The following is a 14802-nucleotide window of genomic DNA, read 5'->3' on the forward strand; positions in this document are numbered from 1 at the left end:
AGCGTACGTAGTATGAGAGTATGTCACATGGTATAACTCGTTTGTTAGAATATATAAGTGGATATTTATTGACATTATATCATAAAAGTGGAAAATATGAACCATATCGCCCATCCATATTATAACACGTGGACGAGTTATAGCAGCCTTGCTATGCAGTAAAGCGTACGTACATGTGGGTTTTTGGCAAGTCATTAGACACAAACAAGTTTAAACACTTAAATCAATCTTAACCACATGATTTCATTGAAATAGATCCAACGACTAAGCACTTCATTCCTCAAATGATGACACTGAATCTCTCAACTGCATGCATGGCACTATATATATATATATATATATATATATTCTTCAGCACGTATATTCTAATTGCTCCAGTAATATCTATATTCCTATGTGCAGACATTGCTTGTCACGTGCGTACGTCCCCATCATTGACTTGACGCTAGCTCTTCAATTACTCATGTAGATTTGTTTTTCAAGTGCCCATAGAGATAAGACTTCCATATATAGGGCTCACCTCAATTAAAAATGTAGTTAGTAAAGTGGTACACGATTGATTTTATATATGCTCAGATATTTAATTCTGCAAAAATAATGCATCCAACTAACTCAACCAAAAAAGTTGCATCCAATTAATGATGCTCTTGGAATATTGATACAAAATAAATTAAGTGTTAAAAAGATATTTAATTTTGCAAAAATAATGCATCGAACTAACTCAACCAAAAAAGTTGCAACCAATTAATGATGTTCTTGGAATATTGATACAAAATGAATTAGGTGTTAAAAAGATATTTAATTTTGCAAAAATAATGCATCCAACTAACTCAACCAAAAAAGTTGAATCCAATTAATGATGTTCTTGGAATATTGATACAAAATAAATTCGGTGTTAAAAAATATTTAATATATGAATATGATCTATTACGACAAAGACTCATTGTCACAATCATGGTGATTATTCAAAAGGTGTAATATCCCTGATACAATTTAATTGATTTAATGAAATTTAATTCTTTTGTGAAATTTCAATTTTGCCATTGGGAGTAGGGGTACTTTGGTCATTTTAAGAAAAAAAAACATTTATTGTATGGCATTACATAACGGTGCAAGTTTGTGTTAGCTTATATGAGGCCCCAGTTTAAGGTTAGCATAGGGCCCTCAAAATCTCAAGACCGACCTTGTATATATACCCTGTATATATATATATATATATTGTCATATTGTGATAACGATGTGTACTTGCAAACTATCAAGAAGCGATTCCATTTTCGGGAAATAAAGATCTTAAAAAGTACGATTGGCTGAAATTTCATCTTTTGTTTTGGAGGGTTCATCACGATTTAACAAGTGGCTGATATGTGAATCAAGGTACAACTTCCAAGTTGTTTTCTTGTTGATGATTTTTCTAAGAAAATTGGAGGATAGTTGTGGGAGCATATATTTTCGTCTCTAATAACAAAACGCAACATGGATAAGAAGAATATGCCTTAGGTTAATTAATTGAGTCCATTTATTTGATCAATTAATTAATACTAAAAATAAGGATGATATCTTGAATATGAGATATTATCTTTATTTAATAAGATAATATGACCAATTTAGATATTATCATAATTAAGAGACATTGTCATCATCAAATGAGGAGATTTGATCCCAATTAAATCCCTAATGGACTCAATCTTTACAATTTAAAGTAGGAGAAGATAGTGTGAGGGTGAAGGACAAGAGGGAGCAATTTGGTTGCGTGCATGAATATTTGTAGAGATAATGGAAGAGAAAAAGAGGATGAGAAGGAAGATATGAGCCATTGGGTTATAAGGTTGTATGGCTAGCTTTTGCTTCTTCTTATATTTATATTGCTCACTCACAGCACATGCATAACTTATGTACACACACACACACATAGGAGCAACTAAAGGCAACTTATTTTCTTTTCATCATGTTAATCTTCCAAGTTCCTTGTCCCACATGAAGGGCACCTACCTTTGAAATATCACATATAGCAGACACGTAGCAGTCATTAAAATAGAAGCCTTCTCTATATGGCGCTTGAAAAGAAAATAGAAAGCATTGAATTGTGGCGAGCAGAGCGTTGAAATTGATACACGTCGATGCCCTACTTATCACTTATGTTAAAGTGCATAATATTTTTAAAATTTTCTATTTATTCATTCCATTTGTCAGCTAAATGACCCCACATGAAGAAATAGGTAAAATGTAGATTGATGTTAGATTAATAGATAAAGGCTTAGTTATGTACATGCCTCCTGTGTTTTTAAAGTTGTCTCAGATTACCATATGTTCTTTGGAACGTCTCAAAATACCCCATACACTTTTTAAAACTATCTCACGTTATTCGTTCCATCAGTATTAAGAGACGTTCTGTTATTTGGTTTGGGCCCCACTTCTTTTCAATAGCTTAATATTGGAGAATAAGGGTTATTCAGTTTCAGAAAATGGGTATTTGGGTGAGAAGGGAAAATTTGGAGAAGAAGGCTAGGGCTTATGAAAATCTGAGGTGGGGTTGGTTTTGGGAGAATGCGGAAGAAATCACTGGTTTACAAAACTCAGAGGTGGAGTTCGAAATTGGGAGAATATGGAGTAGAAGATTAGGGTTTAAGAATCTCGAGTGGAGTTGGTTTGGGAAGAGGAAGGGGGTCATACGATTTGGGAGAAAAGGGGAAGGGGGATTTCAGATTTGGAGGTTCAGCTGGTTCTTCCCTGGGTGAATACTGAATGAATTGAAGAAGAGATGGAAACATGAGAAGCAAGGCATGCCCAATGGTGTCATTGTGGGAAGTTAGCACAGATGTAGACTTCGTGGACCACTTCAAACCCAGGGTGGAGATTTCTAGTCTGCCCAAAGTCAAAGGTAAGAATGTTTAAGATCAAATTTTCAGTCATTGTTTTGGGCATCACAAATTGATAGAGTTCTTATTGATCAAGTTTTCAGTCATTGTTCTTGGTTGATACAGGGAAGTAGTGAAAAAGGATGTAGTTTTTTCAGTGGTTTGATGCAGAAATGTGTTAGCGTTCAATGTCTTTGATACCTAGTTTGCTGAGGAAGATTGATAGGATGGAAAAGGAAAATGCCAAGATTCGAGCAAAGTCAAAATATTGTGGGCTGCTGTGTTGCTTTCTTGGTTGGTGGTGTTTGCCATGAAGATGAATTAGGAGGAATTATGAGGAATTAGGAGGAATTAAGAGTAATATGTTTTGTAATTTGGTAGGTGTAATGTGATTGAGAAGCTTGGGCTACTTGAGACCAGTAGCAGTAGTTCAGTAAGCAATGTAATTTGAGATGAGTAGACTAATAGCAGTAGTTCAGTGGGTGTAATATGATGTAATTTGGTGGAAAAACAATGTTATTTGTTTTGAGTTTTATCAGTAAGCATTAGTTCATTGTAATTTGTTTAGAGTTTAGAGTTTTCTTTGTACTGTGATACGAATGGAAACCAGTAATAAGTTACAACCATATCTTATTTTGATTAAGTGTCGCATATACAACATGCCAGACATGACCTCAGATTGACAAGAGCCATGTGCCTGATCTCAACATTATTAATTGATGTTATGTTCCTATTCATTTTGCAATGCTGAACCCTCAAATCGAATTCATTCAGTAGGATCTGCTACCGTCTGTCAACTAAATCTTGGACTGGAGTGAAATGTCACAAGTATGTTTTTTATATAGTTTAATTTGAAGAATATATGGTATGAAAAGAAAAATAAGACATATTATTATGAGAACAACCACAACTGGAACTGTAAAATGTAAAGTGCAATCTTTCCTCTAGTTACTAGTGATGTAGCACAACTCTAGGTGTGTTAGTTTAAACATTTAGAGTAATAGGACAGAAAAGAAAAAGAGAGGCTGAAGGGAAGAAAAGATAGAAGGCAGGCAGAAATCAGAGAGTTTAAAGAAGATTTAATCAATATTCAAAACTGAATTTTAAAGAACTATGTAGGGGTAATTATAGCAAACTAAAACCTAAAGACAATAGGATTAAAATCCCTAGCTAAAACAGAAATCCTATTCCTAATAAAATAGGAAACTTAGAAATCCTACTAGGAGTTGGAAAACTAAAGAATATAGGAAACTAACAAATAAAATAGGAAATTAAACAAAGAAATCCTACTAGGATTTGGAAAACTAAAGAATATAGAAAACTAAACAATTTAGGTCCTATGCATCCTGCATCAACTAGTTTCTTTGCAACATTAGTTTCTTGATTTTCTTCAGCGTTCTTGTTCTAATTAGTGTGTTTGGTTAGTCCTTGGTTGTCCACAAGTCTTAGCGTATTTCCTTTGCACACCGGTTCCGAGGGAGCGTTAACTTTCTTTCATATAAGCCATAGCCGCAGACAATTTATATCCTACACCAATACTGGGCAACTCACAAGAGTAGGTTATGTCTCCTTTTTCTTATTCCAGACGGCACATAGTACTTCCAATTATCATTGGTTATATAACATATGGAATTGTTATTAGCATTCCGAAGTAGTAGTCATCATGCACTCTTTCTTTTATTTATGTATTTTCATTCATTTGGGATGATTGCATGATGAATACTTCGTTGTTCCAAAAACAGCTTTTTATTCTTTAGTATATTCTATATGGAATATGTTCTGTTTGGCAAGAGAACATGTCCCTACATATATACACAGTCTAGTTACAAAAGAAAAATGAACTTGTAAATAAAAGTACAATCTAGCCTCTAAGCCTTCTTCTCATGTGCACTGTCATCATCACATAGAGCCTATCTTGTAAATTGTCTACGAATTGAAAATACGTGTATCGCCATGTCTTCTTAATAATTAAAGAACCACAGACTCCCCAAAATCCTACAATGAAGCCTAACGCGAAAAAAATATAAAACCATGGAATTTGATGCTCATTGTCCAAAACTAGGTGGTTCTTATTATCTACATTGATGCTCTTGTTTAGACACTCATTTGGAAGTGGAGAACCACAAAGTTTTGAGTTCCCCTTAAATTCAGAAGCATTCAAAGTTTGGAGCTGAGTGCCTGTTGGGATTGGTCCTTCGAGATCATTGTATGAGACATTAAAAGATTTTAAGAAACTGAGGCTCGCCAATGACGACGGGATATGTCCAGACAAATGATTCATAGAGAGGTTTAAATTCTCTAAATTTTTTAGGTTGGATATTTCATTTGGAATGTTGCCGGAGAAGTTATTGATGCTAAGATCCAACCTGTGGAGAAGACGCATTTTTCCGATCTCAGAAGGTATTCTGCCATTAATGTGATTGAGAGATAGGTCTATTGTTGGTGCGAAGTTAGACAACCTGCGAGGGTAAAAGATTGGATTTTGGGCTGCAGCAGTGAAGATAGGCAATTCAAGATAATCGTCTACTACTTGAGCTGCAGTAGGTTCATGCACCAACCTTGGCAGTCCACAAAGTTCTTTTGGAAATTCACCTGAAATTAGGTTGTCAGCCAAGTTTATGCAAAAGAGTTTTGGAAGAGTCCCCAAATAACTAGGAATTGGCCCTGTAATTCGATTACCATTCAGACACAAGATCTCTAGATTCTTGAGTTTGGATAACCAAAGAGGCATTTGACCAGTGAGCTCACAATGATACAAACACAGATATCGAAGATTTTGGAATCCATCAAAATCAACCATACCACTATCAGCTGGCATTTCCTCACCTTTAAACGAATACGAGAGGATGAGTGTTTGAAGACTCTTGCAACGCATTAATATCTTCATTGCCCCAGTGATATTGGTTAAGCCGCTAAGCGAGAGTAAGGACAAGGATTTCAATGCAAGAATCTCAACTTGTATTTGTCCCTCTATATAATTTTCAATCAATCCAACGGCTTTTAAGGACCGACATGAGTAAAGGCTTATTGGCAAGATACCAGTGAATTCATTCGTCATTAGATCAATTTTACTAAGTTCACTGAGTTTGGAGAAATTAAGTGTGGAGATATCTCCTTCCAAGTTGTTGGATGCTAGATGTATTTCAATAAGGTTTGTGCAATTCATCAAAGATGGGGGCAAGGCACCTTCTAAGTGGTTGAAATCAAGGTTCAGTTGTTTCAACTTGGACAGCTTCCCAAAATTGAGAGGGAGGACACCACTCAATTGATTATAATAGAGGTCAAGGATTGCAAGGTTTGTGAGGTTGACAATTCTATCACTAATGGCTCCAATGAGTGAATTGAGAGCTAATGCCAGTTCTTCAAGTTTGGTAGCATTATAGATATCTTCTGGAAGAAACCCTGAGAGGTTATTATGACTGGCACGAAAAATCCTTAGTTCGGAACACTCCCCTAGTCCTTGTGAAATGCTGCCATTAAATTTATTGGAGGAAAAATCCAAAACCCTAGTCAAGCGTGAAGAATGTTTGAGACAAATAGAGGATGGGAAGGGCCCTGATAAAATATTGTTGCTGACATTAAAACTAATCAAATTCCTAGTTTGTTGGAAGAATGAAGATGGAATTGCACCATGAAACTGATTGCTTGACAAATCCAATTTCTTGATACTGCTGGATGGTAGATAAAGTGGTAGTTCTCCAGAAAGAAGGTTATAGCTCAAATCAAGGATCTCAAGATGTTTCAGGAATGAGAAGCATTCAGTTTGAAGTGATCCATAAAGTGAATTGTGAGAGAGATTCAAGTGGGTGAGATGTGTGAGATTTCCAAGTGATGATGTTGAAGGAAAAATACCTCCTTTGAGCTCTTTCGAGGGTAAGAGCAAATGGGTCACCCAACCATCCTGATTACATGTGATGCCTTTCCATTGACAGCAGTTAACTGATGAAGTCCAGTTTAAGGGAGAAGAAGATAGAGTGAGGGTGAAGGACAGGAGAGAGTTGCGCTCAATTTGGTTGCATGCATGAATATTCGTAGAGATAATGGAAGAGAACAAAAGGATAGGAAGGAAAATATGAGCCATTGGGTTATATGGCTTCATGGCAATAGTTTGTGTTTCTTCTTGTATTTACATTGCTTACAGGTTTGGATATATATAGACATGACTAAGTAAATGTTCTTTCCTTCTTTTTAGCCTGAAAATGAAATCTTTATCAATAGTCAAATCATTAAATTGAAAACCGAGAATTGGGCAAACAACCATACCCACACAACACAAATATCCAAACCCTTATGTACGTGGAAGAGAGGTTTCCACTAACGAAACCGAAGCGAAGATCTTGTTATTTTAAAGTCTAGCATTTACTCCGAAGTAGTTTCGTCCTCAAGCTATAGCACTAATTACATATATATACCCGAGTTCAATTCATGTAAAAGACAATCTTGAGGCAACCCAATATAATACTCCCCCATTTCCCTCCCTATCGAATGATAAAAATAAAATAAAAAATATCAAAATGCAAAAAGTAGAATAAAAATTATAGTTGAAAATTTATTATGTATAGGACCAGTAAAATTTCTTTAAAGAACAAAGTCATATGCAAATGTGACCTAGCTAGCAGCAAAACCACCATAATGACCATTAGGATCAAATTAAAATTTTGGTTTGTTTTTTTGAAACTTATTGTTTTCATTGAAAGATAAAAACTACTCGGCTGTCTGTCAATCACATAATGTTGCAACCACTGTTTAAAACAGCTTGTCCAATGTCAACACCAACATTCAATATCCCAGCTACTTTCACAACCACATACTAAAATAATAAATACCCGATTACAAGGAATTAGTCAGTAATTATGTAGGCAAAGGTCATTCTCCCTATTATTTAGTTAAAATTTAGCTAAAAACACACAAAAGTTGTTTTAGGAACTCTATAAAATTTGAACTTCAATCATACTCCCTAAGTTGGGAAGTCATAAATACTATAGTTATTTTTTCATTCAAGATGATTGGTTATCATCTCTATAAAAAAAAAACAAAAACAAAAAAAGCTTGTATTAATTAAAAGTTTAAACTATGCATAAAACGAAACATCATTAAATTATAAGGAGCTACTAGGGGTTCTTTCTCTCTCTTCAAATTTAGGAGTTCCTAGAGGTCTCTCTATTTTAGGAGGTGAATAGGGAGCATGATTGAAGTTATATTTTTCCAATTCCTCCCTAAAATTTGTCTAAGGAGGTGATTTAGGGACCCCATTGTGGATGCTTTAAGTGCGAGTAATTATAGTGTACATAGTATGAGAGTATGTCACATGGTATAACTCGTTTGTTAGAATATATAAGTGGATATTTATTGATATTATATCATAAAAGTGGAAAATATTAACCTATATCGCCCATCCATATTATAACACGTGGACGAGTTACGAGCAGCCTTGCTACGTAGTAAAACATACATACATGTGGGTTGTTGGCAAGTCATTAGACACAAACAAGTTTAAATACTTAAATCAATCTCAACCACATGATTTCATTAAACTAGATCCAACGACTGAGCACCTCATTCCTCAAATGATGACACTAAATCTCTCAACTGCATGCATGGCAATATATATATATATATATATATATATTCTTCAGCAAGTATATTCTAATTGCCCCAATAATATCTATATTCCTTTGTGCAGACATTGCTTGTCACGTGCGTACATCCCCATCATTGACTTGATGCTAGCTCTTCAATTACTCATGTAGAATTTTTTTTTTCAAGTACCCATAGAGATAAGACTTCCATATATAGGGCTCACCTCAATTATAAATGTAGTTAGTAAAGTGGTACACGATTGTTTTTATATATGCTCAGATATTTAATTTTGCAAAAATAATGCATCCAACTAACTCAACCAAAAAAGTAATATCCAATTAATGATGTTCTTGGAATATTGATACAAAATAAATTATGTTTTTAAAAAGATATTTAATTTTGCAAAAATAATGCATCCAACTAACTCAACCAAAAAAGTTGAATCCAATTAATGGTGTTCTTGGAATATTGATACAAAATAAATTAGGTGTTAAAAAATATTTAATATTTGAATATGATCTATTACGACAAAGACTCATTGTCATAATCATGGTGATTATTCAAAAGGTGTAATATCCCTGATACAATTTAATCGATTTAATAAAATTTAATTCTTTTGTGAAATTTCAATTTTGCCCTTGGGAGTAGGGGTACTTTGGTCACTTTAAGAAAAAAAAATATTTGTTGTATGGCATCACGTAATGGTGTAAGTTTGTGTTAGCTTATGTGAGGCCCTAGTTTACGGATAGCATAGGGCCCTCAAAATCTCAAGACTGGCCCTATATATATATATTTTCATATTGTGATGACGATGTGTACTTGTAGACTATCAAGAAGCGATTCCATTTTCGGGAAATAAAGATTCTAAAGAGTACGATTGGCTGAAATTTCATCTTTTGTTTTTGGAGGGTTCATCACGACTTAACAAGTGGCTGATATGTGAATCAAGGTCCAAGTTCCAAGTTGTTTTCTTGTTGATGATTTTTCTAAGAAAATTGGAGGATAGTTGTGTGAGCATATATTTTCATCTTCAATAACAAGATGCCGCATGGATAAGAAGAATATGCCTTAGGTTAATGAAATGAGTCCATTTATTTGACCAATTAATTAATACTAAAAATAAGGATAATATCTTGAATATGAGATATTATCTTTATTTAATAAGATAATACCACCAATTTAGATATTATCATAATTAAGAGATATTGTCATCATCAAATTAGGAGATTTGATCCCAATCAAATCCCTAATGGACTCAATCTCTACAATTTAAAGTAGGAGAAGATAGTGTGAGGGTGAAGGACAAGAGGGAGCAGCGCTCAATTTGGTTGCATGCGTATGAATATTTGCAGAGATAATGGAAGAGAAAAAGAGGATGAGAAGGAAGATATGAGCCATTGGGTTATAAGGTTGTATGGCTAGCTTTTGCTTCTTCATGATTTATATGCTCAACTTATTTTCTTTTCATCATGTTAATCTTCCAAGTTCCTTGTCCCACGTGAAGGCACCTACCTTTGAAATATCACATATAGCAGACACGTAGCAGTCATTAAAATAGAAGCCTTCTCTATACGGCGTTTGAAAAGAAAATAGAAAGCATTGAATTGTGGTGAGCAGAACGTCGAAATTGATACACGTCGATGCCTTACTTTATGTTGAAGTGCATAATATTTTTTAAATTTTCTATTTATTCATTCCATCTGTCAGCTAAATGACCCCACATCAAGAAATAGATAAAATGTAGGTTGATGTTAGACTAATAGATAAAAGGCTTATTTATGTACATGTCCCCTGTGTTTTTAAAATTGTCTTAAATTACCACATGTTCTTTGAAATATCTTAAAATACCTCCTACACTTTTTAAAACTGTCTCACGTTACTCGTTCCGTCAGTATTAAGAGACGTTCCTTTACTTGATTTGGGCCCCACTTCTTTTCAATCGCTTAACATTGGAAAATAAGGGTTATTCAGTTTAAAAAAAAAAGTATTTGGGTGAGAAGGGGAAATTTGGAGAAGAAGGCTAGGGCTTATGAAAATCTAAGGTGGGGTTCGGATTTTGGGAGAATTTGGAGAAGAAATCACGGGTTTACAAAACTCTGAGGTGGAGTTTGAAATTGGGAGAATCTGGAGTAGAAGATTAGGGTTTATGAATCTCTGAGTGGAGTTTGGATTTGGGAAAGAGGGAAGGGGGTCGCACGATTTGGGAGAAAAGAGGGGCAGAGGATTTGATTTGGAGGTTCAGTCACCTGGTTCTTCTCTGTGTGAATACTGTTGAATTGAAGAAGAGATGGAAACAGGAGAAGCAAGGCATGCCCAATGATGTCATTGTGGGAAGTTAGCACGGATGCAGACTTTGTTGACCACTTCAAACCCAGGGCGGAAATTTCTAGTCTGCCCAAAGTCAAAGGTAAGAATGTTTAAGATCAAATTTTCAGTCATTGTTTTGGGCATCACAAATTGATAGAGTTCTTATTGATCAAATTTTCAGTCATTGATCAAATTTTCAGTCATTGTTCTTGGGTGATACAGGGAAGTGGTGAAAAAGGACGTAGGTTTTTTCAGTGGTGTGATGCAGAAATGTGTGAGTGTTCAAAGTCTTTGTTACCTAGTTTGCTGAGGAACATTGATAGGGTAGAAAAGGGAAATGCAAAGATTCCGAGCAAAGTCAAAAATATTGTGGGTTGCTATGTTGCTTTCCTGGTTGGTGGTGTTTGCCATGAAGATGAATTAGGAGGAATTAAGAGTAATATGTTTTGTAATTTGGTAGGTGTAATGTGATTGAGAGGCCTGGGCTACTTGAGACCAGTAGCAGTAGTTCAGTAAGCAATGTAATTTGAGATGAATAGACTAATAGCAGTAGTTCAATGGGTGTAATGTAATGTAATTTGGTGGAAAAACAATGTAATGTAATGTGGTTGAAAAACAATGTATTTTGTTTTGAGTTTTATTAGTAAGCATTAGTTCATTGTAATTTGTTTAGAGTTTAGAGTTTAGAGTTTTCTTTGTAAACCAATAATAGGTTACAACCATATCTTGTTCATTGGATATCAAATGGTGACATACTGATAAGCATCATACCAAAAACAGGTTACAACTTGTTCATTGGATACCAAAAACAGGTTACAAAAACAAGTTACTCATAAGCATATCTTGTTCATGCCATATCAAATGGTTACATCTCAATACCTGATGAATATAAGCACAACACCAAAATAGGTTCCAACCATCACATTACATATCAAATGGTCAATTACATCTAAGTACCTGACTCAAAAACCTTGACAGACATGAAGGCTTAATAAAACCAACCATCACAGACATCAATAATCTCACAAACCAACAACCCAATTGCAACCAAGTTTGGGTAGTTTGACCCTTAGTTGACCGTGGGTCTTTTGGGTTAGTCTTACCTTCATAGGAGGATTAAAATGACTATAGGGACAGGTCCTGGGCATTGTTGAGTTATGTTAAGTATGTGGAGATTATATATATATATATATATATATATTGCTTTATAAAGGTGTTTGATGACACTATAAGTACCGTATTGTGATATGTTTGTGAGGTCGCACGTGTCGTAGGAGTAGCTGGCGTGTTGACAGACCCCATATGTGGCGTTGGTAATCTCGGCATATGGGGAGATATTGTGATATGCTTGTGAGGTCGCACGTGTCGTAGGAGTAGCCGGTGTGTTAACAGACTCCATATGTGGCGTTGGTAGTATCGGCATATGGGGACATATTGTGATATGATGATGAGGTCCCACGTGTCGTAGGATTATCCGGCGTGCGGACAGGCCCCATACGTGGCTTTGGATGTTCCGGTGTATGTGGAGATTTTGCGAGTATTTGGGAGATAAATTAAAGACTGTGATTGGTGAGTTGTGATTTAAAGAAAAAAGGTTTTAGGAAAGAACTACGTGTGGCTTGATCCCTTAGTAAGGGTATGTAGGCAGCCTAGGATCGTGCCTAGGTGCAGCCGTGGGCTAAACTTTACTTGGGTGGTTTTATTGAGTTTGGTCCAGACCTGTCTGAGGTCCAGTTCGGAATAAATGTTATTTTAAGTTTGATCATGTGGTGTAGTGGGCTGAGGCCCTGGAACTATTGGTGATAATTCTTAGATGATAGTTGATGCATGTTAAAATTTGGGAAGCAAATTTATGTTATTTGCAGTGGGTATTCATAAATAAGTTTGAGTTTATTATCTGCATTGCTTAATGCATTATTGTGACTTAAGAACATTGCTAGCAGCCCTATTTCAAATTATTTGAAGGCCGGAGGCCGTTTATGTGAACTGCATGAAATTATCTTGTGCATGCTGCCAGTTGGTGATATCAAATGTATTTTATGCAGGTTGAAAATTTGGGGAAAGTGCAAATTACAGGAGAGACTACTGCCTAAATTTGGTAGAAAGTCTAAGCCCTTATTCCTCTAGGGAAAAAGAGGATATAGTTTGGTGAGTGGGCGACATCGGGGTGATGTCAAATTCCCAGATTCGTCTCGGGTTTCGAGGAATTCGGGGCGGGTCTTGTCAATTGCAGAATCTATAATTCCACAACATTCAAACCATTCAAAAAGAGTTTATCCTAATTCAAAAACAGGTTGCAAAAATTCAACATCATCACATCTAAGGATGAAAAAAGGATCTTTGACAAAATGGCTCCTCTGTTGATCTTTTATCCTCCTCCTATGTTGTTGTACTCGAGATAGTTTGGCAAATTGAGATGAATCACATGTTTGGGAAGCCTGAGCTACTTGAGATGGTTGAGATTGAGAAGCCTGAGCTGCATGAGATGGTTGGGATTGAGAACCCTGGGCTACTTTAGATGCCTAGGATTGAGAAGGCTCTTGGGAACCACTTGCTTGTTTCCTTTGTCTTAGTTGCATACTTTGTTGTCTGCTACTTTTCTCTCCACCATCTCTCTTTCTTACCTAAAACAAATAATAATTAGGTAGGCCTGATATGAACCTCCATTGGACATGCCTTGCTTCTCCTGTTTCCATATCTTCTTCAATTCAGTCAGTATTCACACAGAGAAGAACTAGCTGAACCTCCAAATTTGAAATCCCCTTTCCCCTTTTTCTCCCAAATCATGTGACCCCCTTCCCCCTTTCCCAAATCCAAACTCCACTTAGAGATTTATAAACCCTAATCTTCTACTCCAGATTCTCCCAATTTCGAACTCCACCTTAGAGTTTTATAAACTCGTGATTTCTTGGGAGTACGGATCAGGCGATTCAGTCCCAGTTGCTTTGAGGTGGCGTAGTGACAAAGCTTTCCGATTCTATTCCTTTATGATATGAAGAAAGGCTTGTTATCGACGAATAAGCTCTTTCTACTGTGCCCTAAAGCTCATCCTAAGGAAAGTCGTTTTCACTCGGGACTTCTATTCTATGCTAGCATAGCATGCTTCTACTTCTATTCTTGATGTTGCAAATTCCGGATCTGGAAGAGTTTATATTCCTTTATTCTAAGATGCTAGTCGGGAAAGAGCAGATTCTCCCAAAATCCGAACCCCACCTCAGATTTTCATAAGCCCTAGCCTTCTTCTCCAAATTTCCCCTTCTCACCCAAATACCCATTTTTTCTGAAACTGAATAACCCTTATTCTCAAATGTTAAGTGATTGAAAAGAAGTGGAGCCCAAACCAAGTAATGGAATGTCTCTTGATGCTAACGGAACATGTAATGTGAGATAGTTTTAAAAAGTGTAGGGGGTATTTTGAGATGTTTCAAAGAACAAATGGTAATATGAAATAACTTTGAAAGCACAAGGGGCATGTATATAAATAAGCCATAGATAAACGTTTCATGCTTGTACAATAATATATTACCCCACATCAAGAAATATCCCCCCATCAATAATTTTACTTAGCCCAAGAAGATTACACCTGCTTAACTCCGATGAGTGGACTCAACTTAACAACTACTTATTATTTAAAATGGCCGCCCACCCTCTTTTTTTTTTTATTATATTTGTTTACAACATTTTATTTTTTATTTAATTTTAAAAAAAATTGGGCACATGCAAGCATGTGATGTTGTGATAGAAAATTGGATGGAATTCGAAAAATTTAATGACAATGAAGAAATTGGATATTTATAATGAGTTTGAGAACTAAATTGACGGACAAAATAATTCAAGAGGTTAAGTATGACTAGCGTGATAGTCTAAAGGGTAAAATGGCTGAAAATTCATGATTTTTCTTAGATACGTTGAAGAGAGGTTCCAACTAATGTAGCCAAATTGTAGACAGGCAAAAATACTTGTATGAAGTTATCCCCGGCCAATCACAGTCTGCCACATGGAAAAATTATCACGCATGGCATATCGTGATTGGTTGGGGATAGCAAACTAGCCTTTTCCC

The 14802-nt window shown here is 35.6% G+C and overlaps 1 protein-coding gene across 3 annotated transcripts; it reads right to left on the reverse strand.

Annotated features, from left to right (window-relative positions):
• Positions 1-4207: 4207 nt before the first annotated feature.
• LOC148918754 (receptor-like protein 3) lies at positions 4208-6960 on the reverse strand. Of its 3 annotated transcripts, none has more exons than XM_089048595.1 (2): positions 5315-6960; positions 4208-5221 (listed from the first exon to the last, which is right to left on the reverse strand). In XM_089048595.1, the coding sequence occupies exons 1-2, from the start codon at positions 6952-6954 to the stop codon at positions 4717-4719; spliced, it is 2145 nt and encodes a 714-aa protein (XP_088904721.1). In that variant the 5' UTR covers positions 6955-6960; the 3' UTR covers positions 4208-4716. The 3 variants fall into 3 exon arrangements, with proteins under 3 accessions (XP_088904721.1, XP_088904722.1, XP_088904720.1); XM_089048596.1 differs by having other exon boundaries at positions 4209-5447; positions 5682-6960; XM_089048594.1 differs by having other exon boundaries at positions 4210-6960.
• Between the last annotated feature and the right edge of the window lie 7842 nt (positions 6961-14802).

Source organism: Prunus mume, linkage group LG3 (genome assembly GCF_029339155.1).
Source record: "Prunus mume cultivar Tortuosa linkage group LG3, ASM2933915v1, whole genome shotgun sequence".
Classification (NCBI taxonomy): Eukaryota; Viridiplantae; Streptophyta; class Magnoliopsida; order Rosales; family Rosaceae; genus Prunus; species Prunus mume.